Source organism: Myodes glareolus, chromosome 20 (assembly GCF_982192425.1).
Source record: "Myodes glareolus chromosome 20, mMyoGla1.1, whole genome shotgun sequence".
NCBI classification, from domain to species: Eukaryota; Metazoa; Chordata; class Mammalia; order Rodentia; family Cricetidae; genus Myodes; species Myodes glareolus.
Window position 1 is genome coordinate 20,024,864 of NC_142045.1, and position 27,350 is coordinate 20,052,213.

Genomic DNA, 27,350 nt, shown 5'->3' on the forward strand with positions numbered 1-27,350 from the left:
GGCTGCCCACCACCCATCCTCCCTCCCCGCCTCCAGGCTGACCTGCAGGTGTTCGCCTCCAGGCTGACCTGCAGGTGTTCCCTACCTGCTCACAACCTCAGCACACTTTCCCTGTTCCCAGCTTCCTCTTCTAAGAGTCCCCACCAAGGCCTGAGGCAGCCCATCCCTGTCACCTCTCTCCTCTTTGACCTGCAGCTAACCTTTGGAGTGGGTTCTCTCTAAAGTCAGACGGTTGTGAAATCGGCGACAAAGCCAGGTCCCCAGAGCTGGGATCCGGGTGTGCCGTCGAAGAGGCGTGCCACTGCCCTCTGACCCCTCTCACTGCGTAATCGGGGACACGCTCTGTGACCCGCTTTCCCGGAGGCGCTTTCTGGTCCTTCTGCTTGGACAGGGCGGCGACCCGGGGGCGGAGGGGAGTGGCTGCCGCGGCCTATTTCAGCGGGCATCGCAGACCCGGTTCGGAGAGCTCCGTGCCAGCCTCTCGCATTCACGCCGTCCAGTTGACCCTCGCCGTCAGCGTCCATGCAGCCTCGTAGACCCCAGCGGCCCGCGCTGTGGCTGAGCCTCTGGCTACTGTTGAACCTCGCGCTGCCCGCGGCTGCCGTGGCTCCCTGGGATCGGGAGCACACCAATGTCCCCACGCGGCCCCCGGCGGAGGGACTGCCACGCGGGATCCTGCAGCGGGCTGCGAACGCTGCGATGCACTTCTTCAACTTCCGCGCCGCTTCGCCCAGCGCGCTGCGGGTGCTGGCGGCAGTGCAGGAGGGCCGTGCGAGGGTGAGTGGGCCGCGATACGGAGGGACACGCGCGGGGACCGCGGTGCAGATCTTGCTGCTGCTCGAGGGCCGCGGAGTCCTCAAACGCCGCCTTTGCCTTTCTGACATTTCCGAAGCCAGACATACTTTACATGCTATAGCATCATAGGAACCTTTGGGGAAACTGAAGAAAGGGTCTCACGAACAACAGTCCCTGGTTAGGGTCCCCCAGCATGAGTGACTGTTGGGATGCGCACTATGTACCTATGGCTTAATTTACCTATGGCTTAAATTCTGCGGCTTCTACCAAAGGTTAGGGAGGTGTGTCCAAAGTCTAAGCCAGCTCTCAGCATCGCAAACAAGTTTCTGGTGTTTCGCCCTGTTTGGTTGTTAATTGAAGACTACTGTGTAAGATTCCTCTAGGCCTGCGCGGGAACCACCTAGTTCTGGCGTGGTCCTGATCTAACCAGTCAGTGATAGGGCCGCAGTCTTCTGCTGGAACTGAAAGCGGTGCTCTCAGACCGCGAGTGTAGGCGTGGATTTGTGTGAGCGAAGCTGTATGGCTCCCTTCATCAAACAGATCTTAAAAGTTTACTTTTAAACTGCAGAGTCCCAAAGGCAGTGCGGCTCCCCCGAATGTTCCACAAAACCACAGACCCCGCGACCTTAAATCGTGTGTAGCTCTGAGCGTTAAGATTTGAATGGGTAGGATGGTAAAGATGGTTCTCTGTCTGGGATCAGATGATGTGAACCGCCCTTTGGACGGTCAACCTTGCTCCTTATTTCTAGAAAAGGCAAACTATTGTGATTGGGCAAACTATTGTGATTGTTTACAAGCAAAAACCTTTACTGTCTCGGGGACATGCCCCGCCCAAGCTCCAGTCTTTACTAGTTTATCAGAAAAAGGTCATATTAAGAGCTCGTCTTCCTCTCCGGGAGGAAAGAGGAGCCCTGAAGGTAGCCTCCCTGGTTATCTAGGGGGAGACTTCTCTGTTAAAACAAAACAAAGCAAAGCAAAACACCCAGACTGGCAAAGTATACCAGTTTTCAAAGACCAGGGATTTTCCTGCATTCCAAGGCGATTTTCAGAAATCATAAAGAGGGTGAGTGAGGCGGTCGCTAGGTAAAGGTGCCTGTTGGCGAGCCTGATAACGTGACTTTGGTTCTCTGACCTCGGGGCCAAAGGAGAGAACTGACTCCCCCAAGTTGTCCTCTGACTTCCACGCGCCTGCTACAGCATACATGCACACACATAATAAACAAATGCATTTTTAAAAAAAACATTAAATACCTTGCAGTTCTATACTTTTGGCCACCCTTTGGAAACGGAATCTTTGGCACCCTAACGAAATAAGCTAGCTCTCACAATCTGAAGGAAAACCCACTCCCCTTCCCTTCACTGAGCGCTCTGGTACAGCTTATCTGTAGCAGTGTTCCGGAACTTTAAGAAGACCCTACTTCATTGCAAGTGGCGAGTGTGAGTGAAACTAAAACATGGGATCTAAGACATCAGCCCAAGAAACAATTCCCTGATGTTATGTTTCCTCTTAACCGCCCTTAACCTCCCTGGTTTTTAACATTTATGTGATTGCGGGAGCCAAGGAAAAGAGGTCAGTGTGCCAAGAATCAATTTCCGCCATGAATCTAGTCAAATTGTTTCCCTTAAAAGGCTACTAAAGAAAGGTCCACCCTTAAAGATGATCAGGCCGGCCAGTGTTGGGGAGATAAACATCTAACAAGGGCATGCAAATGTCTGGGAAGGTGGCAAAATGAAGGTAAACGCCTGGGAATGGGGGCTGATCCCTGGCCAGGGATTGCAGTAAGCTGGCTTCCTAGGGTCTGCAGCAGGACCTATTTAGACTTTAAACTGGGTCTTGTTTTACCTTCAAAGAGCCAAACAACTTGGAGACCCATATATAAGTATTCTCCAGCTATCACCCCACTTAGGATAGAAATAACATAGTCTGCCAACGCTGGGTGGCTATAAAAGTTGTGTCATATGATAAAGCAGGCAAAGTATCAAAATAAGAGTTAGAGGTAGCCCATTGCCCAGTATCTAAATCTTGAACATTTTATGTTAGGCATGAAGCTGGATTTTGTGACCTTACTTCAGATGTGGGGTAGCAACCTTAGGAAGACATCTTTGGCATTCTTTTTGCTTTGAAGCACTCAACCACCTCTTTTAGGTGACACAAACTTAGCTTGGTGGGGACAGCTTCCAGAAAGGTGGCTGTAGGAGCTCCAATGGCGAGAGAAGCCGCAGTCCTCAGAGAACTCATCTAGTGTAGGTAGATGGCCACCCTCTGGTTAGAATCTCCATCCCATGAGCATTTCGTTAGGATAATGCAATAGGTTGCCACGCTGCAGCTGTCCTTCACCTGGTCCTGAACCAGGGGGAGCAAGAGGATGCCTGAGTGGGAGAAGTGGAACTCACAGGGACCCCTCTTCACTTAGGGCTGAGTATGCTCCTTTTTTTAACGTGAGGGGCTGGGACTAAGTCAGGTTTTCGAGGTAAGGGATCAATTGCTGTGGGTCCAGTTATTGTAATTTTTGGCTCCAGGGATTGAGCACAAAGCCCCATACATGCTAGGCACATGTTCGACCACTGAGCTACTTCCAAATCCTATGTAATGAAATGACTTGGGCCATACACCATGAGGGTGAATGGCAAAAGCAAGAGAGGTGTTTCCCAGTGTGGTCCAAATCTATGTGCATAAACCAGGCCATGATGAGGGATGCAGTTCTTGATGTAGACTTTATCTGAAAACAAAAACAAACAAAGCAAAACAAAAAATGGAAGCCAGGGGACCAAAAGATGTTTAAAGACATCTTCCAGCCTGGAGATTTCCTTGTTTCTCTTAGCGCCTGGAGAGTCCTCATTTTAGAAACATTGTTGCCCTCTCGTGGTCAAATGCAGTAATCACTGTAGATTATGGTTTAAGAAAGCACAAGGAAAAGTCTCTGGCTCCTGATTGAAGATGAGACCTTAAGGTGGGTGGCGGCCTGTGTTCTCTGCTATCCCTACCCATTGTCACCTTGTTCCTGGTCATACACTATCATTCCATGACCAATTTTTTTTTTTTACTTTCCTTCTACGATGTGGCCCAGGCTCAGGATCACAGTTGGAGCGGAACAGATCCCCCATGGTGTTGGAAGTTCTTAGGCTTCTGGGTATCCTGGGTCAGGCCTATGGGTTTCTCCACTCCTGGATACTTTGATTTCACTGAGATGTATGGATTTGAGGAGAGTTCTGTGGGCACATACTTCCCAAGAAAGCCACCGTATTCAGGAATCAGTTGCCTGGAAATTGGTCAGGGCCCATTTCCCATCCAGAACCAGATGCAGTTCAAACAGCTGGGCAAGGTGTGTTGGGGGAGGGGATTGCCCATGCTCTCCTCCAATAAAAAGTAGTAAGTATAAATATATCCCTTTAATTTTGATGTATGGCTGTTTGACTGAAGCTTTATGGGGGTCTTTCTAGCAAGAAAAGCTTCACTTCGGTTTCCATTTTGGTTTGCAGCCAGTGGGGTGTGCGCGTAGAAAGGATAAGGTACCTAGTCTTCTACGCCGGCCTTTCCCCTGCTTCTTCCACAATCGTGGCTTGCTCATACAGCAAGAGTTGAAGAGACAACCCCGTCGATTCTTTCCAGAGCACTGAGTTTGGACCTTGTGAGTGTGCTAGTTAGTTTTCTTGTCATCTTGACACAAGTCTGGTCAGAGGGAACCTCACCTGAGACTATGTTTTCATCAGATTGGCCTATAGACAAAACCATAGGAGTATTTTCTGAATTAATGATTGATGTGGGAGAGTCCAGCTCACTGGGAACATAGCCACCCTGGGCAGGTGACCCTGGGGTGTATTTAAGAAGAAGGGGATGTTGAGACAGTCACAGGGAGTCAGGAAAGCAGCCTGACCTCTGCTTCAGTTCATGCCTCCAGGTTCCTGCCCTGCTCGTTCCCGTCTTGGCTTCCCTCAGTGATGGATCGTAATAGGAAAGTGTAAACCAAAGAAACCCTTTCCTCCCCAAGCTGGTCATGGCCTCTATCACAGCAATGGGATGCAAACTAGGTCAGCGGGTAGGACACATGTTTTAGACCTGTTCTTCACAGCTCACCCAACAGTCGGCGCCCAATCAGGTAGTAAGTGTGTCTTAAATAGCCGGCCTAGAGGTGAGTCAGTGGTTTTTGGAAAACATTGGACCACGCTTGTCAGGCCAGAAGGTAGAGCAGCTGCTGCTCTCAGGATTCAGACTGACTACCGCAGGCCCGAAGCAGGAGCAGAATTCATCCCCTGGGCCACACAGATCCAAGTGCATGCACTCCACTGAGAAAGAAACGCACCGCTTCTCAGTCGACAGAGCACTTTAGTACAATATTAGACACCCAATTACGCGTCTTCTTGAACCCTTCTCTCCATTAATGTCAATAATTCAGAGTCAATCAGTAAGACTAGGAAAGCAATGCATTATGTAGGCCGTATTACATGGAGACAAAAATTGGGGAATCAAAGAGGCTGCGATGCATACGCAGGAGGAAAGATAATAAAATAGTAAGGCAAAGTCAGGTTTTCTTTCCCTGAAAAAAAAGCTCTTAACTTTTAGGGACTTCGTGAGACGACAGCCAAGTCAGAGGCCCTGTAGGGCCTTGCTGTCATTAGGGCTGCGAGCTGCCTAAGGAGGAAACCTCGTGGCACAGAGCACAGGGATGCACAGAGTAGACAGTCCTGGCCTGACCTGCAGAGACTCAGGCAGACTACAGTCTTTGCCCACCACACGAGCTCCCAGGGGGTAGGATCCAGGTCCAGCATTTGGCAGGGAATGCCAGCGGTATAAAACCTGGGTGTGATGTTTCCTTGTCCCTTGCCCCAAGTTGCCCAAGTGACTGAACCCAGATGAGCCAGCGGATAGGAATGCCCTCAACTATTCTGGAACAAGTTGGTTTTGTTCCTATTCTCCTGTCCGCAACATTTTACATTTGGTTTTCTACTTGTCAGGCCAGGGTGTTTGTCATCACATGGTATTAGCAGTGCCCCAAGTAAAGACGACTGGCTAGGGGCAGGTTGATCTTCTTGGGCGTCTGCCCAAAAGCCTTCCTTTAAGGCTCTTAACCGTTCCATTGGAAGTTGAATGCAAATACTCAATCCCTTAAAGATGGTGTGGGAGAATTATCTGTATTCTGTCAATCATATTTTAATAAAACGCTGATTGGTCAGGCAGGCAATATAGGCGGGAAAGCCAGACAGGAAGTAGGGGTGGAGCAAAGAGACTGGGAGTATTCTGGAAGCAGAAGCTCTCTCTCAGCCATTCCTGTACAGACCACCGAAGAGGCAGCATGTAACTTGCCCAGCAGAGAAAGGTACAGAGCCATTATGGCTAACATAGATGAGAATAATGGGTTAATATAAGTTATAAGAGTTAATAAGAAGCCTGACCTAATGAGCCAATTAGTTTATAACCTTCTGGAGTCTTGTGTGTGATTTCTCTTTGGGGCATGCCGGCTGAGGGGTACCAGGCGGGACAGATACCCCAACAAGCCGGCCCTCATGTTACATAAAGATTAATTTTTAATACTAAAAGATGAACAGTTTCAGTGACTGCTAAGCCGTGAGTCACTCCATGCATGCATACAGCCAGGGCAGGAGCAAGTCATCCGGAGAATGTTTTAGAGAGCCAACCCCACACTGATTAAGGCTAGGAGCCCTGACAAGCGTCCATTCGGGTTATTTGTTATGGTTGCGTAAGGTATCATCATCATCGCCACTAAAATCAAGTTGAAAGAGAATCTTCTGTGTGCTTGTAAAGAGGATCTATGTGAATCCACGGTCACATCAAGGACACATGTCCACACAGCAAACATTACATGAGGGACCACAACTAATTCTCTATATTTCTTCCCATCTCCACGTGACACATGACCATAATGCTCGTGGGTCCAACACGTGAGATACATTCACCTTCAGTTCTAGAGGTCAGAGGTCTGCAGTGGGTCACGCTGCCCTGGAGGAGGTTCAGCCGAAGCCTCATTCCCTTGCCTGTTTGGTACCAGCTGTGTTCCTTGGCTCATGGTTCCGTCTCTTCTCCTCCGAGCCAGCAGGGTCACGTCTCCTGTCTCCAGAATAACGAAGGATAATTTCATAATGATTACAGTGTATTATGGTTATTCACAATATATAAAGATTATTCGTGATAATGATTATGAGTGACCTTGGGGAAAATTCCCGTTGTTTGCCCAGCCACACCAGTCCTGGGGCCCCTGAGAGTACTTCCCACACTGCCAGGTACTGATGGTTCTTGGGAAACGGCTGCCCTTGTTCCCTTTGTTCGACTCTTGAAAACCATGGCAGTACTCCGCTGGCTGTGGCCTGTTACGAATGTGAGCAACTTTTGTAATATGAGCTCAGTTTGCTTTATCTGCCCTTGCCTGAAAGGAGGAAATGCAATAATATAATTCCAGGGCATAATATAATATGCGCTCTGTCTAGAACCTAAGAATGGCCCAACAATTTTTATTTACAAATGAGTTATTTTTCTCCAACCAAGCCTGACTCATAAAAGTAACCTTATAAAGTGGAGATGCTTGCTTTTTTTGGAATGGCATGACATTTATCTTTTCTCACCAAATATGAAGATGGAGGGGACATTTAGAAGCAGAATGTTAGACCAGTGGGTCCCACTGCGATGAGAGGGGAGCCTGGGAGCCCTCTGAGCGAGACAGCATAACCTGCTTCTCACTTGCCCACCACCCCAGCATGAAAAAAAAAAATGTGGAAAGTCCTCAGCTATGGCCCGAAGACAAAAGGAGGGGGACAGAGTTTAAGAAGCAATGGCAGAGAGGAGAAACAGAGTGAACATTTTGCTGGAGCACAGGGCTTCCGTTCACACGTGAGCCTTAGGTTTGGGTGTCTTATCACGCAGGTTCTTGCGTTGCAGATGAATTTAAACAGGGAGATGGAGTTGTGAACTGTGCTCTCGGGATGGATAAATACCTGTCGCTTGTCTTCTAGTTCCTTGACTTCTCTTTAATACTTACTCCTCCCGGCTCAATGCTTTATACAGCGATTCGGAGACAAAGCAAGACAGAAGAAACCTGCCACTGGTTAGAGCCTCATCAGATTCTGCTCCAGAAACCGAGCGTTAGGATGATCCATTAGGATGGAAATAACTCTGCGGTTGGTGATGAACAGCATTTACTGAAAAGAAGTGAACTGATAGAGCTGCACTTAGAAGTGTGCTTTTTACTTCTTGGTGCACATGCCAGCGCTATATATAGCAGTGCCTCCGCCATGGTGGTTTTGGCTCTCTGTGGTTTGTTACTGGTGGTCGATAACAGAAATACGAAGTGGGCATTTTCAGAAATAAACATTTGTGAAGTTTTAAAATATATGTCATCCTGATGGTGTGAAATCTCATGCTAGCCTGGTCTGCCCTGTATGTGAATCACCCAAGTGTCTAGTGCATCCATGCTGTATATGCTACTCTCCAGCTAGTCACTCAGTAGCTAACTGGTTATATTCAGATCAGCTGTCACAGAATTACAGGGCTGTGTTGAAGCCATTTTACTTCCTAGTAGCCCTAGAGCAAAAAGTCACTATAGAACGTCACAATTCTTCTATTTTATTATTGTTCTTGCTGTATTAGTCAGGGGGTCTTTAGTGGAACAGAACCAAGAGAGTGTCCATATAATTTAAGTGGGGATTTTATTAGATGGACTTACACAGCTAGAGGCAGGATAGTTCCCCAGGAGCCCCCTGCGGGAAGGAAAATCTGTGAAACCAGCGGCTGTTCACGTCCAGAACCTGAAAGCCCAAGAACAAAATGTCCCGATGCTGTGGTCCCGATCTGAGGCTGAAGGCCCAGTGAGTAACTGAGCAAGGGCAGAGCTGAAGGCTGAACGATCTCATCTGCAGATAACGGCCAAAGCAAGAATGCCTGCTCAGGAGGTTGAATGTACCGGAACTCAGTGTACACGTGGAACTATGAAAGGACAAAATTTACTATTAAACATAGTCACTCACCTTCTTTCAGAATTTTAAATAAATCCTAAATAAAGTGTTCCATAGTTTAGGAGGAAGAGAAATCATCCAATGTGTGAGCTTCTTTTTCCTTCCATCCTTTTGTTCTGTCTGCACCTCTGGTTGATTAGACCCACGTTCGGGGCGTTCGAGGCATTCAGGGGTCTGGAAGGACTCTAGTGAGCAGAGAACTTTGAACCCTAAGATTCTCAAGGGTTTATCTCACCTGAAAAAGGGCCATCACATTCCCAGTTAGCTCTCTCTGCCTGTGGATCACCATGCCTGCAACCCTACCTGCCTACTGCAATGCCTCCCAGCACAATGGCCTTGGACTTTAACCCTCTGGAACCAGAAGCCAGAAATTAAGTACTTTCCTTTATAAATTGCCTTGGTCCTGGTGCTTTGTCATAGCAATAAAAAAAAAAGTAACTAAGACATCTACTCACAGCTACACGTAGTGACATGGGTAAGTACCTCATTACATTAAAGCAAGGTAGTTACCCATGTCACAGGAAGCAAGAAGTAAATTTTCTTCAAAAAAAAATAATTTCATTTCAGATTGCCCTTCTTGGAAAAGAGCCCACACTAGATTTATAATCCATCAGTTGCTGCTGAAGCAGAGGGTGGCTTTGCCATCTGGATTTCCAAAGTATCATAGTTTGATTCTCCCAAGATTCTGGGTGCTTACACTGACCACAGTTTAAAAGAAGTTCTCTATATTGCTGACCCTGATGATGCCTTAGCTTCACTACCGAATGAGCTACTTGTCACTTCTTATCCCTCAGAACTTCTATGGTCCCACGCAGCAGTGAGAAAGAACTTCTCAAAGTGTGGTCCCAGGACCAGCAGCTTTGATAGCAGCTGGAATTGGTTAAAAAACAAGTTCTCAGAACCCACCCCAGACTGTCTGAATTAATACTTAGTGGGTGGGCCCAGCACACGGTGTTTTAGCAAGCCCCTTTAGTGCATTCTAGTGAACAACCACAATACCAGGATAAAGTCCATGAAAGAGACCTCCTCTAACCTGGCCCCTGCCCAGCACTGTGACCTTAACCCCAAGTCTACCCCAGGTTGATATGCCAGCGCTCCAGCTGGGCCGCTCCTGTAAACTGGTTCACATTCTGCCCTGTCTGGAGCAGTTTTTTTGTCTCTTGCTTGTCTTGTTCCTTATCTTTTCTGACACTTTCCACACCTCCCGAGTTTGCTTCCATTCACAATGTATCCAAAAGGGTCTCTCTTCAGGGCCCCTTCTACAGTCCCAGGGCATCTTTCCATCCGAACTGTTAGGGGTTACATCCTCCCAAAGGGGTCTGTTCAAGTCTTCATCCAGCTGGTGAACGCTCCCCTTACTGTAAAGAGGGTTTCGAACGATGTAATTGAGGGACAATGAGGTCCTACTGTATTAACCTGGGCCTTAAATCCAGTGACTGCTGTCCTTTTAAAGGGCCATGAGAAGGGACAGACAGAGGAGGAGAGATCACCATTTAAAGGCAGAGGCAGAGGCTGGAGCAATGCAGCTGCAAGTCAGGGATGCCAGGGAATGGGATCCACCGCCTGGAGCCAGGAAGAGGCAATGGTGGATTCTGCCCAACTACCTGTTGTTTTGAGACACCCAGTTTGTGATCCTTTACTATGAAACCTTATCAAATTAGTACAGAGGTCCTCCATGGCCAGTGTCTCCCAGAGAAAGGTTATCATCTCCGGGATCTGGCTTGCAGACACCATACAAGGTCCACCTCAGGCCAGGAATTCATTCCACCACTCCCTCGCACGCACACACCAGCAGCAGGCTTGCTGGCATCCTTTTCTCGGAAGGGGCTGCTGACACCTGCTTTTGCAACCTCTGTGTTTGCAGTCTTGGGAGGATGGGCTCTGAGGATAGGTCATATGCTACAACTGACAGCTCTTGACGGGGCAGTTCTTTGTTCTGGGACAAGTTGCCTGTTTCTTCATTTATAAAATGGCAATAGTGAAATATCTATTTCAAGGTTTTGTGATAAAAGTTTCTACACAGCATCTTTGGGAAGTCAGGAGAAGCACAGAATGAGAGTGGCAAATATATATATAGAGAGAGACGGATGGGTGACATGAGTAGATAGATGATTAAAAGATGATAGATAGATAGATGATAGATAGATAGATAGATGATAGATAGATAGATAGATAGATAGATAGATAGATAGATAGATAGATAGATGATAGAAGATGATAGATAGATAGATGATAGATAGATAGATAGATAGATAGATAGATAGATAGATAGATAGATAGATAGATGAGAGATGGATGATAGATAGATAGATAATAGATAATAGATAGATAGATAGATGAGAGATGGATGATAGATAGATAGATGATAGATAGATAGACAGACAGACAGATAGATAGATAGATAGATAGATAGATAGACAGACAGACAGACAGAGGGACTGATTGATTGTAGTAGGTACAGACATAAATTCATTCCCTCCCAGTGGCTTACAGGATGCTTTATATATAAGCACTAAATAAGCACATGATAGTATTTGATACGGATCTGAGGAGCCTTTTGCTTACGAAAAAAGAAAGAAAGAAAGAAAGAAAGAAAGAAAGAAAGAAAGAAGTTAAGAAAGAAAGAGGTATAGGATAATAACTCTAGTTCTTTGAAGGCACCTCATTGTATGTTTTCTCAAGCAGAATTTTGAAAGTAGCCCCCAACCCTCCCAAAGGACTGCAAATCCAGCCCAAAAACGTCAAGGTACTGAGCAATTCCCAGAAGCCACCGGGGAGCAGGAATGCAGGGACCAACTAGACAAAGCCCAGATTCAATATAAACTCTGTGCCACTAATGGTGCAGATGGTAAGGCATTATGTCCTAGGCTGTAGCACATACACTCTCCTTTCTCACAGAACTACAAAGAGCCCTACTAATTCCTTTGTGTTGTAGTCACATGGCCACTTGCTTTGTTTGCCTTTTCTTAGCAAAGAACGTTTTCCTGGAAAGTGTGGGAATAATGCACTCTCCCTCTGGCTGTGTCTAAGAAAGTAGCACAGCATCCTCATCTGTTCTGCAGATGGTCATTTTGGGTGGCATGGGATGCTGGGCATTAGATACCCAGATTTTCCCTGCAGTCTACTCCCCATGGTGGGAAAGCTGGGGCTGGCTCGCCTCTGCACAGTGTTGGATTCGGCTCTTTTAAAATGAATGTTCTCACTTTTTTACATCACATATGTAGAAACCTCTTATGTAAGATGCAGAGAGACTGCGTGGTGGGCAAGGGGGCGGGTCAGTTGACCAAGAGGGGTCTAAATTCAAAACCTTGCATTGTGTTCCCCACAGCCCCCGTTCTAGGCACTCTAACAATGAGAAAACTAATGAAAACATAGATCTAAACTCTGGGGTGGGGCACCAGTGCCAAGTCACTTTGGGCTGGATTCATGTTTTTAAATGCTTTTGTGTCTTTTTAAAAGCCTGTCTGTAAATTTGTTTTGGAAAGGTGTGGGAGCGGGGTACTGAAGAAATAACTTTCTGGTTCAAGATCCATACTTGGAGAGAGAGAGAGGGAGAGAGAGAGAGAGAGAGAGAGAGAGAGAGAGAGAGAGGTCATTTGTATACTTGTCCTCAAACCCACCACCCGCCACCCTCTCCACTGGCAACAATTCCCAAATGTAAGCTGCATTTGTATTTGTGAGTTACAAATATTCTATTCATAACTTTTTTTTGGTTTTTTGTTTTTATTTTATTTTTATTTTATTTTTTTAGGAAGTTATATTGGTTTGTAAAAGTCAGGATTTTTAGAATCTGTCCATGTTTGCTGCCTGTATGCCCACTTTGTTCCCTGGCATTGCTGTATAATATGCCATGAAGGTACCCCCACGGTAGCTGCTTGCTGATACCCACATAACATATTGTGCCTCAGTGAAACCCTCATGAACCTGCTCACAGCTTATTGGAGACATACAGAGCAGGGTTTCTAGACTGCTCTAATCAGTCTAGAAACCAAATACAAATTTGGTTTGATTAATTATGAAGATTGCTGATAGCCAAGCTGTACCAGGCTAGCTTCCCACCAGCCAGGCAAGGCAATTGTAACTCCAGGTCATGACCAGAAATAGATCCCATCTACCTTCCCATTACTAATAATCTAGAAGCTGTATAGTGACAGCTCGGTTTCCTTACATTGTGTTTCCTTCTGCTGAGATCAAACAGGCCTTCAGAGCTGCCTCAGTATTCTTATCTAGGAGAGTGCTTAAAAGGACCTGGCACTGGCCCAGTTCGATGTCTGCTATGCTGATGTGGGTTCCCCTCTGTATTCTGTGAATACCATTGGTGAATAAAGAAACTGCCTTGGCCTGTTGATAGGGCAGAACTTGGGTAGGTTGGGGAAAACTAAACTGAATGCTGGGAGAAAAAGGAGGCGGAGTCAGAGAGAAGCCATGTAATCCCACCAGAGACAGACACTAAACTTTGCCGGTAAGCCACTGCCACATGGTGATACACAGATTAATGGAGATGGGCTAAATTAAGATATAAGAGTTAGCCAATAAGAAGCTAGAGCTAATGGGCCAAGCAGTGATTTAATGAATACAGTTTCTGTGGGATTATTTCTGGGCTGAGTAGCTGGGAACAAATGAACAGCCTCTAACACCACTATGCTACATGCATGAGCATCCCAAATGACCCTTGATGAGCATCTCCAATGACCCTTGATATTTGCATGCTGTCTCCATGGTGTCACTTGTCAGTTAACCATGGAAACGTGTGCTAAGCGTTACACGGTTGGGCTGTTTACTGTGTGATGCACCCCTTGACCAGCAAGCGGGAACGACCACGAAATCGAGAATTCTTCCCAAATCACAACTTTATTGGAGCACTCGATTGAAGGGGGAATGGGGGACAAGAGAGGGCGAGAAAGGGAGAGCAGGAGAAGGTGAGAGGGAAAAAAGCAAGAGAGAGAGAAAGGCCCAGAGGCAGCTGCTTTTAAAGGGTGAAGGGACTCGGAAACTGTCCTGATTGGTGAATACCATTCTGCTGGTGCCCGGGGTCGGGGGGTGGGGGGGTGGGGGGGGTGGGTTCGGGATAGGCTAGGGAACCAAGGCTCAGTTGCGCATGTGCAGGCAAGGGCACTCAACCCCACATGGCTATGCCAAATATGGACTTGTTTACCTCCAAGCTGTAGGATCACCTGCGCCATCTCGTAAGGGTGGTTTCTCCAGGTGGCTCCTTACAGTTTACCCTTGTATGAACTACAGTGTGTCATCACACAAAGTTGGATAGTACTGTCACCCAGTGTGGCTCATTAATGCAACAAAGGGATGCATGAAAACAAATTGTGTGCAGCTGCTGCCAGCCTGGCATGTCATAGCCACTAACATCTCTTTGTATAGGTACAATATACTCTAGAATGATAAAATCACAAATCTCAGCACAGCAGGCATATAACCCAGAAACATGGCAATTTCTTCTCAAGGGTTGTGTATTGTATGCAATTTGATACGCTACACTTAGGAGATTTTTAAATTTGTGTGTGTGTGTGTGTGTGTGTGTCCAAGTGCCTATTGCCTATGGAAAACAGAAGAGCATATCAGAACCTCTGGAGCTGGAGTTGCAGGTTCTGTGAGTCACCTGAGACGGCTTCTAGGAACCAAACTTGAGACCCCTGCAAGAGCAGCCAGCTCTTAACCACTGAGCCGTCTCTCAAGCTCCTCCCTGAGTGCTGCCTTTTTATACAACTGACATAGAGTAGCATAATAATCTTATAGAACCACAGATATGTGGCCCACAGTTGACCAAATATCACTGGGCATAACTTCTTTTTGTACCTTCTTTAAAATGTTCGATTTAGTTATTTATCTGTGCGAGTGTTTTGTGTGTCTGTGTACCACATACAAGCCTGATGCACACACAAGTCATAAAAGATCGTCAGAGCCCCTGGAACTGGAGTTAAGGATCATTGTGGACCACCATATAGGTGCTGAGAATTGAAGCTGGGTCCTCTGTAAGAGCAACCAGTGCTCTTAATCGCTGAGCCATCTCTCCAGCCCCCTTTTTGTACCTTTTGATGGGGCTTGTATCAACCCAGCAGGTATTTCTGTCCACATTTGTGATCCCTGCCTTGGCTCAAGCCCCAGGAAACACCCTTCACTCTCGGCATTCTGTCCCATCCTCCCTCCTTGTTGCGGGTATCCATCTCTGCTTTCCCACCAGAGGCCTTCTTAAAGCCCCCCCCCTCAAGTCATGTGCACTGTAACCTGCACTCACTCACCTGGTCAGCTGCTTAGGGCACTAATGCTAGCCTTTCTGTCCTCTGATTCTCCTCAGGCCCTTTAACCTTCTCGCTCTGTATGAGATGACTGACCCACTCCCTCCAGTTCCTCGTCCGTCTTCAGAGTTGAACTCAAATGTCACCTCCAGATCCCTAGATTGGATCCTAGCCTTCCAAAGCCCATAAGTCAACTGTAATCAGATACTAATCATGTCTACAGTGGCACATATGAGTCTTTAATGCTCTAGGATTCCTGAGCACAGAATGGCATTGTTTTTGTCTGCTTTTCCCTCACCTAGCACAGGGTTTGGGGTAAGGCAGACCCTCTGTAATCCTGGAGTCAGGGCTACTGAAGAACACAGGCTGCCAATCAAGGGCAGCGGGAGTCGAATCTCTCAAGATGAAGGTGGCCCGGCCTTGTGGGGCTTATCTCATGTGGGCCAGCAAAGCTGCTTGTGACTCCGGGTAAGAAAGAGGGGGAGGCTTTGGGGAGATTAGATAAGAGTGAGAACCTTGATACACGATGAAGTACTAAAATCCTATTTGAGATGAAAAGTAGACGCTTTCAAGGGTGCCTAGTTAAAATGAGAAGATCCAAATGGCAAAGAAAGAAAGAAACATTTCAGAGAGGGATTGACTCAGCTTCTGAAGGGATCAAGCAAAAGCACCCGGTCCTCAGTACTGCCATTTTGACTTCAGACCCCATTTTTATCTGTAGGGTGAAGTAAAGTGCAGGTTTCCAAGTCCTGGGGGAGGTGGAAACTTCCCAGTGACTGACCAACCTCCTCCTCAGACAATAGAATCAGTCTGTTATGCCCCTTCGTTCTTTGAGACATTATGGCTACTCCGAACAACAGAAAGAACAAATGAATCTGATTGGTGGGACTCAAATTCTGTGTTGGTTTCTAATGATGGAACACACAAGGAAAGTCCCTAGTCTTTGATTCCTGATTGGAAATTGTAGCTTGGCAACAAATGTTTGTGATTTTCATGCTCATAAACCCCAATTCTGCCCCTGCTTGAAGCTGCCAGGAAAAAAAAAAAGGCCCCGTGTCCTTGTCCTACAGCCCTGATCAATCAGGGACCCGCTTATGTGGGGCCCTTAAGTGTCGTCTCTTCTTCCTCATGGTGCACAATGGGCCAGGTGACATTCGGAGCCTTGATGAGCCTGGTCGTGGTTGTCACTTCCCTCCTCCTGCCTAACAATAGTTTATCGACCTCACTTGTCTTCGTGTATTTCCAACAATCTGGCAATATAAATATGACCTTAAATCCCCTATTACCCTTAGTTCGGGCGCTCCAAGGTAGAGACAAGTGAATCCCTGTGAATTTTAAATAGTGAGTTCCAGACTAGTCAAGGCTGCAGGGGAGACCCTGTCTCAAGCAAACAACAACAGCAATAAATTAAATGTGCAGAATTATTTCAGAATAAGGAAGACCATAGTATGAGGGGCTGGCTTGTCGGGGTTTCTATCCCACCTGGTACCCCACAGCTGGCAAATCCCAAAGAGAAATCACACATAGGACTCCATAAGGTTATAAGCTGATTGGCCTATTATGTCAGGCTTCTTATTAGCTCTTATAACTTATGTTACCCCATTATCCTTATCTACATTAGCCACATGGGCTCAGTACCTTTCTCAGTGTGACAGCTCACATGTTGCCTCTTCGGTGGTCTGCGCAGGAATGGCAGAGGAACCTCCCTGCTTCCCAGAATTCTCCTGTTCTCATTGTATCACCTCTACTTCCTGTCTGGTTTTCCCGCCTATACTGCCTGCCTGGCCAATCAGCGTTTTATTAAAATATGATTGACAGAATACAGACAATTCTCTTGCATCAGAAGACCCTCGAGAGTGCTTCAGTCTGGCAGATCAGCAGCCGCCATTTGTTACTGCCATGAAGGCTGACGCTTCTGTTGCCTCTTCTCTTTCTCTGTGTCATCCCTGGAGGACCTTGTCCACTTCCACACTTCAACCACCTCTGCTAAGTCCTCCTCTTGCACACTTCAGATGCTTCCGATCTGATTTGGCTCCTTCTGCCTCCTCTTCTCGTAAGGAGCTCACCCTCCATCTCTGACACCCCTTTCTCATCTGGAAACCTGAGGAAAGTTCTGGCTCCCACAAATACAGCTGCACTCAGAAACTACAGCACCCCAGGGAACATGCTGGGCCCGTGGCCAGGTCCTTAAGGTCACATGTGGAGGGCAGGGGCCCAGAGCCCGGGCAGCAAGCCATTAAAGGCCTAGAGCCTGTGGTTAAGGAGCGTTGCCTACTGTGGGCTCTGACCATTCCCCCTGATACGTCACCTCCAATCCTTTGTGTCCACATTTTGTCTAGCTAATAATGGCTCAGGAGGTAGCTTAGGGACTGGTGAGATGTCTTAGTGGGTATAAGTGCTTGCCGCTATTAATCCAACTAGGTAAGAATAAGGCCACTACCACAATTTTTGAGCCAAATTTGAAGCAACTTTGTTTTAAATCCTGGCCAAGACTATGGATACTGACCAGATCCATATGGGGAATTCCCAGAGTATGACTCCAAATTACATTAGGCAAAGCCTACAGGGCTATGTACTTCCTGCCTTAGTCCAATCAGAGGTAAGCATGCATCCTGATGTATTTCCTGCCTAAGTACCTCCTGCCTGCGTGTGATCAAGCACACATCCTGTGCAGTTGGTGCAACCAAGCTTATTTACAGAAGTGAGACCACTTGACTTGTGTTTTACACAAACAGCTTCAGCATTCCAGGAAGCTATCTGGCCTTGGCCAAGCAGGCCTTACAGGTTAGAGGCAATTTTGTTTTATAGATCTCTTAAGCACAACACTTTAAAACTATAATGTAACTTTAACTGTTACACCAACAGGCCTAAAGACCTAAGTTTGATCCCTGAGACTGACCCGCATAATAGAAGGATAGAATCATCTCTTATAAGTTGTCTTCTGACCTACACACACACACACACACACACACAGAGAGAGAGAGAGAGAGAGAGAGAGAGAGAGAGAGAGAGAGAGAAACACATACACAGACACAAACACCCCCCCCCCAAAGAAATGTAATTTAAAAATCAAAAATCAGTTACTTCAGGCCTCACCTACTACAATACAGATAACCTTCCTAAACTTAGTGACCTTCGCTATGGCTACACTGGTTGGCTTTGCTCACCTGCTTTCTTACTGGAAGTGGATTCTGGGAAAGCTGGCTAGGGAGGTCTATCTTTTAGCTCCAAACGGGTGGACAGACAGACTTCCATGTGTACCTTTGGTAACATGTTGAAAGCTTAAAATGAGCCCTAGACAAGCACCATTCTCTTCCAGAAATAACCATACATTTTTTTATATTTAAATATATTCTACATAAATAATTGCTCCTCACTCCTGTCTCTTATCCGGTTGTAATTGTAGAAATGGATGCTTCTGATTGATTTAAGGTCAAATAACCATGTTTAGTCACTGCATCTTTGGGCAAAAATTCAAAGGAAGTTGATGTTTATAAAATTCTATTTAATCAGTGTTATGTGAAGTAATTTCAACTCTATGCAATACAAAGGTCCCCTTTTTTCTAGGTAGTAGTCCTCTCATTGAACGATCATTTTGGTCTGTTTTTAAAATGGTGGCAAATAATATAAAATTCCAGATAACTGAAGTTCACTCCACTAAAATTCCAGATAACTGAAGTTCACTCCACAAATCCGTGCTAGGATCAGTTCAGAAGTTTAAAACATTCAAATGTGCATATGGAAAGCTTAGAATGTCTACCTGCCTGTGAAAACCACAAGGGGAAGAAGCCCTGCCAATCAGCTTTCTGCTACAGCAAATGCCCAAGACAGCCAACTCTTAAAGGGAAAAGATTTTATTTTTGACTCAGAGTTTCAGTCCGTGATGGCTCCATCTTGCTGTGTTTGAGCCTTTGGTGAGACAGCACATCACAGTGGGGAGGTGTGGCTGAACAAAACTGCCCTCTCTGTGACCAGGAAGGAAAAAAGAGAAAAGGGACGCGATCATGCATGGTCTTGCGATGGCTTGCTTCGGTGGCCTTACAGATCTGTCACTGGGCCCCACCTCTTACAGTCTCAGCTCTCCCATGGGCACCTTGAGGGACTCAACCTTTAGCACAGGATCTTTAGGGAACCCTTAACACTGGGACTATATCAGGGAACATAAGACCTGAGGATGCCTTCACTGTTCCTGACTGTAGGGCATCCCCAGATCTAGACGTGGCGGCTGCTTTGCCGTCCTTCAGCCCTCAGCTAGGCTACTACACTGTCTCCGGCACTTCCCTGGACCACCACCCTCTTCCTTTATGCTCTCCCCTGAAAATTCATTATCCATTCATTGTCTGTATTCCATTTGACCAAGGATGACACCAGGAAGTCTTCATCTGCCTTCCTGTTGAGGTTGCCTGGGTACCCAGATAGTTCCTGGGGTAACACGGAAGGATGTCGGAACTGATGTCCTTCCAGCCTGTTCCCACGCCTGTTTCTCACTGAATGACTGCTCTAAAAGCCGACTTCCACTCTGGGTTTTCCATATCCCTTTCTCAGCTTTGTCTCTGTGAGTGGGTCAAACCATAAACAGAACAGTCCAAGTCTGAGATAAGACTCTCCAGTGTCCCTGAGGCCTCCTTACAGCAGCTCCACTGACTCGCCTCAGTGTCCCAAGAACATAATGCTGGTAATAGTTTTAAAATTTGTATGCAGATGAGTGCTTTACCTACATGTGTGTATGTGTACTGTATGCATGTCTGATGCCCTTGGAGGCCAGAAGAGGGCACTGGACCCCCTTTACTGGAATAACAGGCAGTCGTGAGTCACAAAGCGGATGCTGGGAATTGAACCTGGGACCCCTGAAAGAGGAGAAATCACTCTTAACTGTGAGTCATCTCTCTGGGTCCAAGAATATGATTTGTCTTATTTTATTTGAAACAGAGTCTTCCTATGTAGTCCTGGTCTCAAACGCACAGAGATCCACCTGCCTCTGCCTCCTGAGTGCTGGGATTAAAAATGTGCACCACTATAACCCAACAAGAATATAATTCCGGATAGGAAAATAGCTGTGATGATTCCACCATGCTAAGATTCTATTTCTGCATTTCAGGTTGACCCTCAAGAGGGATGTGAAGTGAACCTGGTGTTTAGCACAGAGCGCTACAACCTGGAAGAGGTACGTTGCCCTAATTAGTGATGTAGTCTATTAGTCGCATCTGTAAATAGTCTTTAATGGAAAACGTGAGACTGGGTACCCACCACAGTAGTGGGAGAGGACTGGAAGGCAGTAACTGAATTTACCCTTCAGGACAGTAGGGAAATAGTTTACTGAGCTTGCTCCAAGAGGAAAGCAGACTGGCAGTAGCTGGAATCTAGCCTGCGTGTAAGGCAGGTAGGTTGCAGGGACTCCTCTGGCGAATTACTTTTACCGTTATGGTGAGCTTTTTCTTAAGTCAATATGTTCGGTCTTCACTTATAATATTTTAATTTATTCTTTGCAAGTTCCGTTCATATACACAATGTATTTTGAGCTTATTCACCCGCTAGTGCCTTTCTCTAATTCCCATAGTGGCATCTCATTTGTATTTTAATAAATAAAGCTTGCCCGAAGGTCAGTCTCATTCTGAGGTTTACTGGAGGCAGGATGGCCATTTCAGACTGAGGTCAGGGTAAGAGCCAGTGGCTGGCAGTTTTGCTTTTCTGACCTTCAAGTTGAACCCCAATTTCTGTCTCTAAGTTTTTGTTAATCATGCTTCAAATTTCCTCAACACCCACCAACCTATCTTCCTCCTAACTTCATATCCATTATTATTACTATATTATTATTATTAGCACATGGAGTCTAATTAGCACTGACCACATACAGATGGGGCATGGCCAACCTACCAGTGGCCATGTTACCAAAGAAAAGTGAGTCTCCCTCCTCCAGCAGCTACCCAATTGCCCATAACTCCTCTCAGCAGGCCCACCCCAGTCCATGTGAGAATTTTGATTGGCTCGACCCTGTGCAGGTCCCCACATCTGCTGTGAGCTGAGTGGGTGTGTGCATCAGCCCTGTCATGGAAGACAGCCTTTAACAATCGTTTTATGTGTATGGATGTTTTGCCGTCATGTATGTCTGTTGTATGTCTGTGTACCACGTGTGTGCCTGGTGGCTAGAAGACGACACTGGACTCCCTTAAAACTGGAGTTACAGACACTTGTGTCGTGTGGGTGCCGAGACTCAAACCTGGGTCCTCTGGAAGAGCAGCCCAGTGCTCTCGACACTGCGCCATCTCTCTAGCACGGAGACCTTTCCATAGGTTTTCACCCTCTGTACACTCTTCTTTGAGGTTCCCTGAGATTTGGATGGGGAGGGTGACATAGATGTCCATCTACTCATCGATGGCTGAGACTCATTAGACTCAGAAGTAACTGCTACTCCCTGCGAAAAGAAGCTTCCCTGCCCAAGGTGGAAAACAACACAAATCTATGGGTATAAACATAAATAATAAGAAGAAAGTGGACAACATGATCACTGATCAAAATAACTCCCCCGGGGCATATGAGTTCCCAAGCCATGAGCTTTTGACGAGGCTTACCGCACCAGACATGAAATCGCTCCGGTGGAGCGGACCTCACCTTTTAGCAGAAACTGAATGGTCACCTCTGAAGCATCGGTCCCTATCACACCCGTGGGTACAGCGCTGCCGGCATGTCAGTGTTGCGACTTGCAGGGGCCCACGTTCAACAGGACTATTGGCTGCTTCTCTCCCCCAGCAGTTTGCAGAGCACCTTCTAGGATTATGAAACCCAGCCAGCAGGGAAAGCTTTCTGGTTGGTCTGAGATCAATTTCCTGATGTCCTGCAATCATGGTTGAAGTCCCCAGCACTGGGCCCGAATATTTAGTTACAATGCTTTGATTAACCCCCACCCCTTTCTCCTGGGCCTCCCTGACCAATGAATTGCAGAGAGGTTTCCTATGCCCAACACTTAAAATTTTCTCTAAATGACCCATTTCTTCTGGGAGGTGGTGTTTGAGGGCCATTTCTTGCTGTGTAATCCCTGCCAGGTGAAGGCAGACGGTCAGACTGGCAGGTGTACTCTTCTGGGACGTACTGTGAGTCACTCTGCACATAATTTCCAGTTGTACAATCTCTAACACATAAAGAAGGCCATGCGAACTAGAGGAATTCTGACTGATCACACATCTGTCGTGGTCCAAGGCGCAGGTCACAGATGCCAGGCTGCAGAGCTCCACGGCAGGGGTTTAGAACTCCCGGACCATGCTCGGGGACCCCTTTTCTTTCATTAAGGGCTTCAACAATTGCTGGTTTCATATGTCTGCATTTAAAAACCGTCCACCATCCTGTCATTTCCCCACTTCTGTCCGGCCCTGGGAGAGAATTTCACAGCTCCCTTGGGTGTCCCTCCTCGCACTTCATAGTCCTTAGAATGACTCACTATGAAATACCAGTGTGTTCTTTATCCTGTCAGCTGGTGACATTTCAAGTTGGCAGGCTGGCACAGCACAGGGCCAGTTCGGTATCAGGTTGGAGAATCACTCCATGCATAAAACATGGAGTGGTGAAGCCGAGTGGTGGCGGCAGGTGCTTTTAATTCCAGCACTCGGGAGGCAGAGGTAGGTGGATCTCTGTGAGTTCAAGGCCATTCTGGTCTACAAGAGTTAGTTCCAGGACAGGCTCCAAAGTTACAGAGAAACCCTGTCTTGAAAAACCAAACCAAATAAAACAAAACAAAACAAAACAAACAAAAAGACAAACAAACAAACAAAAACCACAAAGCAGTGACCTGCATGCTACAGGCTCTCTACCTCCTTGCAATTCCCACCACGTAGCCCACGACTTGCTAGTTTGCCTTACCCCATTTTCAGGAGAGAGAAAGCCGAAACCCTATGTGGAAATTAGAAGCAGATGAATGTCCCTGCGTGGAGTCAGACTGAGAGGCGGCAACCAGAATCTGGGTGGAGAGGCCGGCCGGGATTGTCAGCAGTGGTGGGCCGAGCCTAGGAAGCCTGGGAACTGCAAGCTGCTGTGCCCCACATCTAAGCGTGGGAGGCAGAGGTTCAGAGAGGGCATGGCCTCCCTGACCCAGTGCCTCTGGAAGAAAGCTCGCCGGGATCAGAAGCAAGTTCTCGCGTGATACACACAGACTTTGCGTATAAACTGCAGAGTTGATTTTTCTGGAAGGATTAGGGAGGTGCCTTTGATTTTTAGCTTTGTAAACTGAAAGCATTGCAGCTAGACGCTAACGATGACTGTTTTTTTCTGACCGACAACATGCTCCCGTGGATTTGATGGAATAGCACTCTCGGAGCGCAGCTAGCCGACCAGCGCAAAGGTCGGACTTTCGTCTTAGGGGCACTGTTTCCACAGAGCTGTCTGAGGGGAGGTGCACAGAGGGGACATAAATACCCAGCTCTCTTCCTCTTCTCCGAGGATGGCTGTCATCAAAGGAGAGGGGACTTCTCTGATAGCAGCTTAAAGAGTCTTCCAGTTTTTCTATGCTGCACCGATCACTAGCATGTTAGTTACTGCACCAAACCCTCCTCCCATCCCGAACAGACACTCCCAGAGGAAAGCTGCCCAGTGGAACACTTGTTTCAGTTTTTTTTTTTTTTAAACTAGTTCTAAAAGCGGGCTTATTTTGAAGACCCAACTTTGATTATAATTTCCTTCCCTTCACTGGGGACCTTTTGAGTTTGTTTCTGGTTCTTGCCTCAACACCAGGATGCCATTGAAATCACTAAAGAGAAATGAAGGTTATTGCTTCAAGGGTTCCACTGGTCACATTTTGATAGGACGCCTTTACTGGGCACCCATGGCTAGTGGGCTAGTGATTATGAACTTATCATTCCAAGTCTAATTCTGATGGTTGTAAGCATGTGCGCTTTTCTGGGGATAAGTCCTTGACTTTAATGGCCAAGCTAAAGAACCTTGACCAGGAGAGGGGAAAACCACTACCCAAAAGCATACACATCTGAAGTCTTTGGATTTGACATAAGCGAAGGTGGTCACAGAATCCTCGGTCTGAGTGCAGGTGTCTGAATGTGTCCTATCTGGATGATTGGTGGGTTTAATTTGGTAGAGCTCTCAGAATAGGGAGGCAGAATTATTATAGCCTGGGTTAGTAGCTGAGCTCAGACAGGCACCAGTGCAAGTCACGTGAACTGAAGATGTGGAGTGGTTTCCTTTTTAGATGTTAGCATTTGGGTATTTAGGGAAGGAGCTAACTTACACACATACATGCTGGTATTTTCGTCAATAGGAATCAGCTTCATCTTCCAACTCAAGTTAGTAAGCATAATACCCAAGTACCATTGTGTTAGTTCCAGATAGAGCAAAGCGGCCACTATCCTAGAGAGGTGAGCCAAGGTGGGCTCCACAGATTTCTTTGCGAGATTTCCAGCATCCTTATGTAAAGGCAAAATCAGAAGGTACAAAGTTGAGATGGCAGCAAGGTTGAAGGACAGTTCCCTTTCTGTTGCTGTAAGAAAATCCCGACGAGATCGATGTGAGAAACAGAATTTGTCTGGATGGCAGGTCCAGGGCACATTCCATCACACTGGGGAGTCACACTGCACCCACAGTCAGAAAGCAGTGAGGGACGCCGCTGTGGCCTCCCCAGCGCGCCCTTCCTCCACTTCCGTAATCCAGGCTCACAGGTACCCACAACAGGTGGACTGATTAACACAATCAAGCCACCCACCTCGGGCATGCCTGGAGGTCTGTGTCCTAGGGATTCTGAATTTTGGCTAGTTTCCAGTTCACGCTAACCTCAATCCATGAACACAAAACTCACCTTCTACAAAGTTAGGCTCCTTCTGTTGCTGCCAGCCTGCCACACTCGATGGATGCTCAGCCCCCCATGTGTCTGTGTGAGCTGCACTGGGCACAGCTGATAACAGCTGATAAGGAGCCGCCTTTGGTAACTCTGAAACTTTGATTTCAGGAAGGTGAGGAACGTCTGGGCAAATGTTTCGCGAAGGTGCTTTTCAAGAATCAAAAACCCAAACCAGCCATTAATGTCTCCTGCATGGGGCTCACTGAGAAAATGAAGACACAGGAAAGAGATTATCTGCTTTACAAACAAGTGAAGCAATTGAAGACTCCTCTGGACGTCGTCCGCATCCCTGGTATGAATCAGTAGCTGGGGGTCCTTTAGTCAAGGTATATGTAATCGCTAAGCCTTAAAAGGAAAGGTTATTTATACTTGCATGTCTGGAGAGATGCTAAAGTTCAGGTGTGGATTGGGATGTGTCTCATTATTTAAACCAAGTTCACAGGTATCATTTTCTATTCATCTCTACCATATACCAAAGCCACCAAAGGCTGAGTCCCTTAAGCTGACCATTTTACATCCCAGAATGAGAACCCAAGAATTGATTCTATGAATAAAAGACAGAAGGCGTTGAAAACAAAAAAGATCACATAGCTTCCAGCGCAGATTGCAGGGGAGTCTAGAACCTGAGGTGATACTTCTAGAGTTTCCTTGATAGCCTTGGGAGGTTTAGCTGACAAGATACTCCATGTCTGTGCTCAGCCCCCCTGCCCCAGGGCTGGCTGAGTGACTGTCTGGGCCGTTCTGGGTTGCTGCAGCGGGCCGTGTTTATCTCATTTCAGGTCAGTGGCTAATGGGCAGTGGAGCCGTCTCCCAGAGACGTGCCCTGCCCTCTGCAGTGACTCAGCTGGAGTAGAGCACAGCTCATTTGTCTTGGCACTCAGCAGAGTGTGTGGGCGCAGTAGGCCTTCAGCACTTACTGGCAAATCCAATTTCCCCGAACCACAGAAGTCATCTCTGGACTTGCGCTTGGGCACGTGCTTGACATCTGACCGCCCTGATGCTCTCCTTCCCACACACGCTCTCGGTTTGTTCATTTGCCCAGAGACCCCTCAGTTCCTCATCCACTCCTGAGAGCCCAGGCTCCGTTTGTCACCGCATCTGCCCCCACCTACTGACACTGACTAAATGCTTGCACTTCTAATATCCTGGGCCTGAGTGATTCCTACCTAAGCCTTCACTGACAACAAAGATCAAATCTTGAGCCAAACAACTATAAGAACTCAGAATATTGTTGAGGATAGCCATGCTGCTTGGGATAGGTGAACTAATGACTAATATTTAAAAATCAATAGCTTCATGGGGATCTTGTTTCCCCTTTAGTTTGGGGAATAGGACTCATTTGCTCCTTAAAAGAGATGTATTTTTAACTATGTGTGTGTGTGTGTGTTCATGTGTGTGTATGTGTGCACGTGCATATGAACATGTGAGAGCATGTGCCCATGGAGTAGAGAAGGCATCAGACGCCCAGAGGCGGAGTTGCAGGTGGATGAGGGCTGCTCCGTGTGGGTCTTCTGCAAGAACAGTGCATGTTCTAAGACACTGACTTTGGATAGGACTTCTTCCGGGAACATTTGCCACAGGACCATTAGCTTTGGAATACTTTTCAATAGACCCATTCAACTGGATCCTGTTCACTTATGATGTCTTGTGTACTGATAGGGACCATTCTATAGACTACCTAGGTTTGGCTACTATAAACGCCCCCCTCCCCCCGCCAAAAAAGAAGTCTTGGGGCTGGAAAAATTGAGAAGACAATTTGCTGCACAATCATGAGGGATAGCGTTTGGGTCCTATCACCCGTGTAGGAAGCTAGGTATTCCATAAACACCTGCCTATTCTAGCTCCAAAGGACTTGGCGCCTCTTCTGGCTTCCATGCATGCACCAGAACACACACATGTGCATATACAGACAGATACATACACGTCTGCGCATCCACAATACATACATAATTCTGTCATAGGGGAGGGCAGTTTGCATCAACAGAATCTGAGTTCTGCTCTGACTGCAAGTTCAGCCGACACTGAATGGTCCTGAATGTTCATATATGCAAAACTAGCTTAGGATCCAAAAGGTTTGGTTTCCTAGTCAAATACACCAGAGTGTAGTCTGAGTGTGTGAAGGCTGGAGAGACCAGGGACATTTCTGCTGGAAGCTCACAGGTCTCTAAGGTGAGCTGTACATTAATGGACCCATTGTTCCATCGTATCAAGGGGACAGTCCTGTTTCCCTGAATGAGTGCAAGATAAAATACATCAAGACAGCTGCCTTAGATTCTTAGAAAGTACCAATTATCAATAGAAAGCACAAAATATAATTATTTTGTTTTAAAAAATGAACCTTTATTATAAAATAATGTTATGATTCAATAAATCATGCAATATACCCCTACTTTAATCTTCTAATTATCAACTTGTTTATATTATTTGTTGAAAAGTATATTTTTGTTCATCATTACTACCCTTTTAATCTACTTACCCAGCTTCCAATAGGAAATGACTTTTGATATATT

General features: G+C 46.6%; 1 protein-coding gene across 1 annotated transcript in view; it reads left to right on the top strand.

Annotated features, from left to right (window-relative positions):
- The first annotated feature begins 436 nt into the window (after nt 1-436).
- Rarres1 (retinoic acid receptor responder 1) overlaps nt 437-27,350 on the top strand; it is a 35,312-nt gene continuing 8,398 nt past the window's right edge. Inside the window, exons 1-3 of the mRNA XM_048424602.3 lie at nt 437-777; nt 20,107-20,172; nt 24,949-25,132. Of these exons, the coding sequence (XP_048280559.1) occupies nt 523-777; nt 20,107-20,172; nt 24,949-25,132 (505 nt within the window). The 5' untranslated portion in view covers nt 437-522. The remainder of the gene's footprint in view (nt 778-20,106; nt 20,173-24,948; nt 25,133-27,350) is intronic.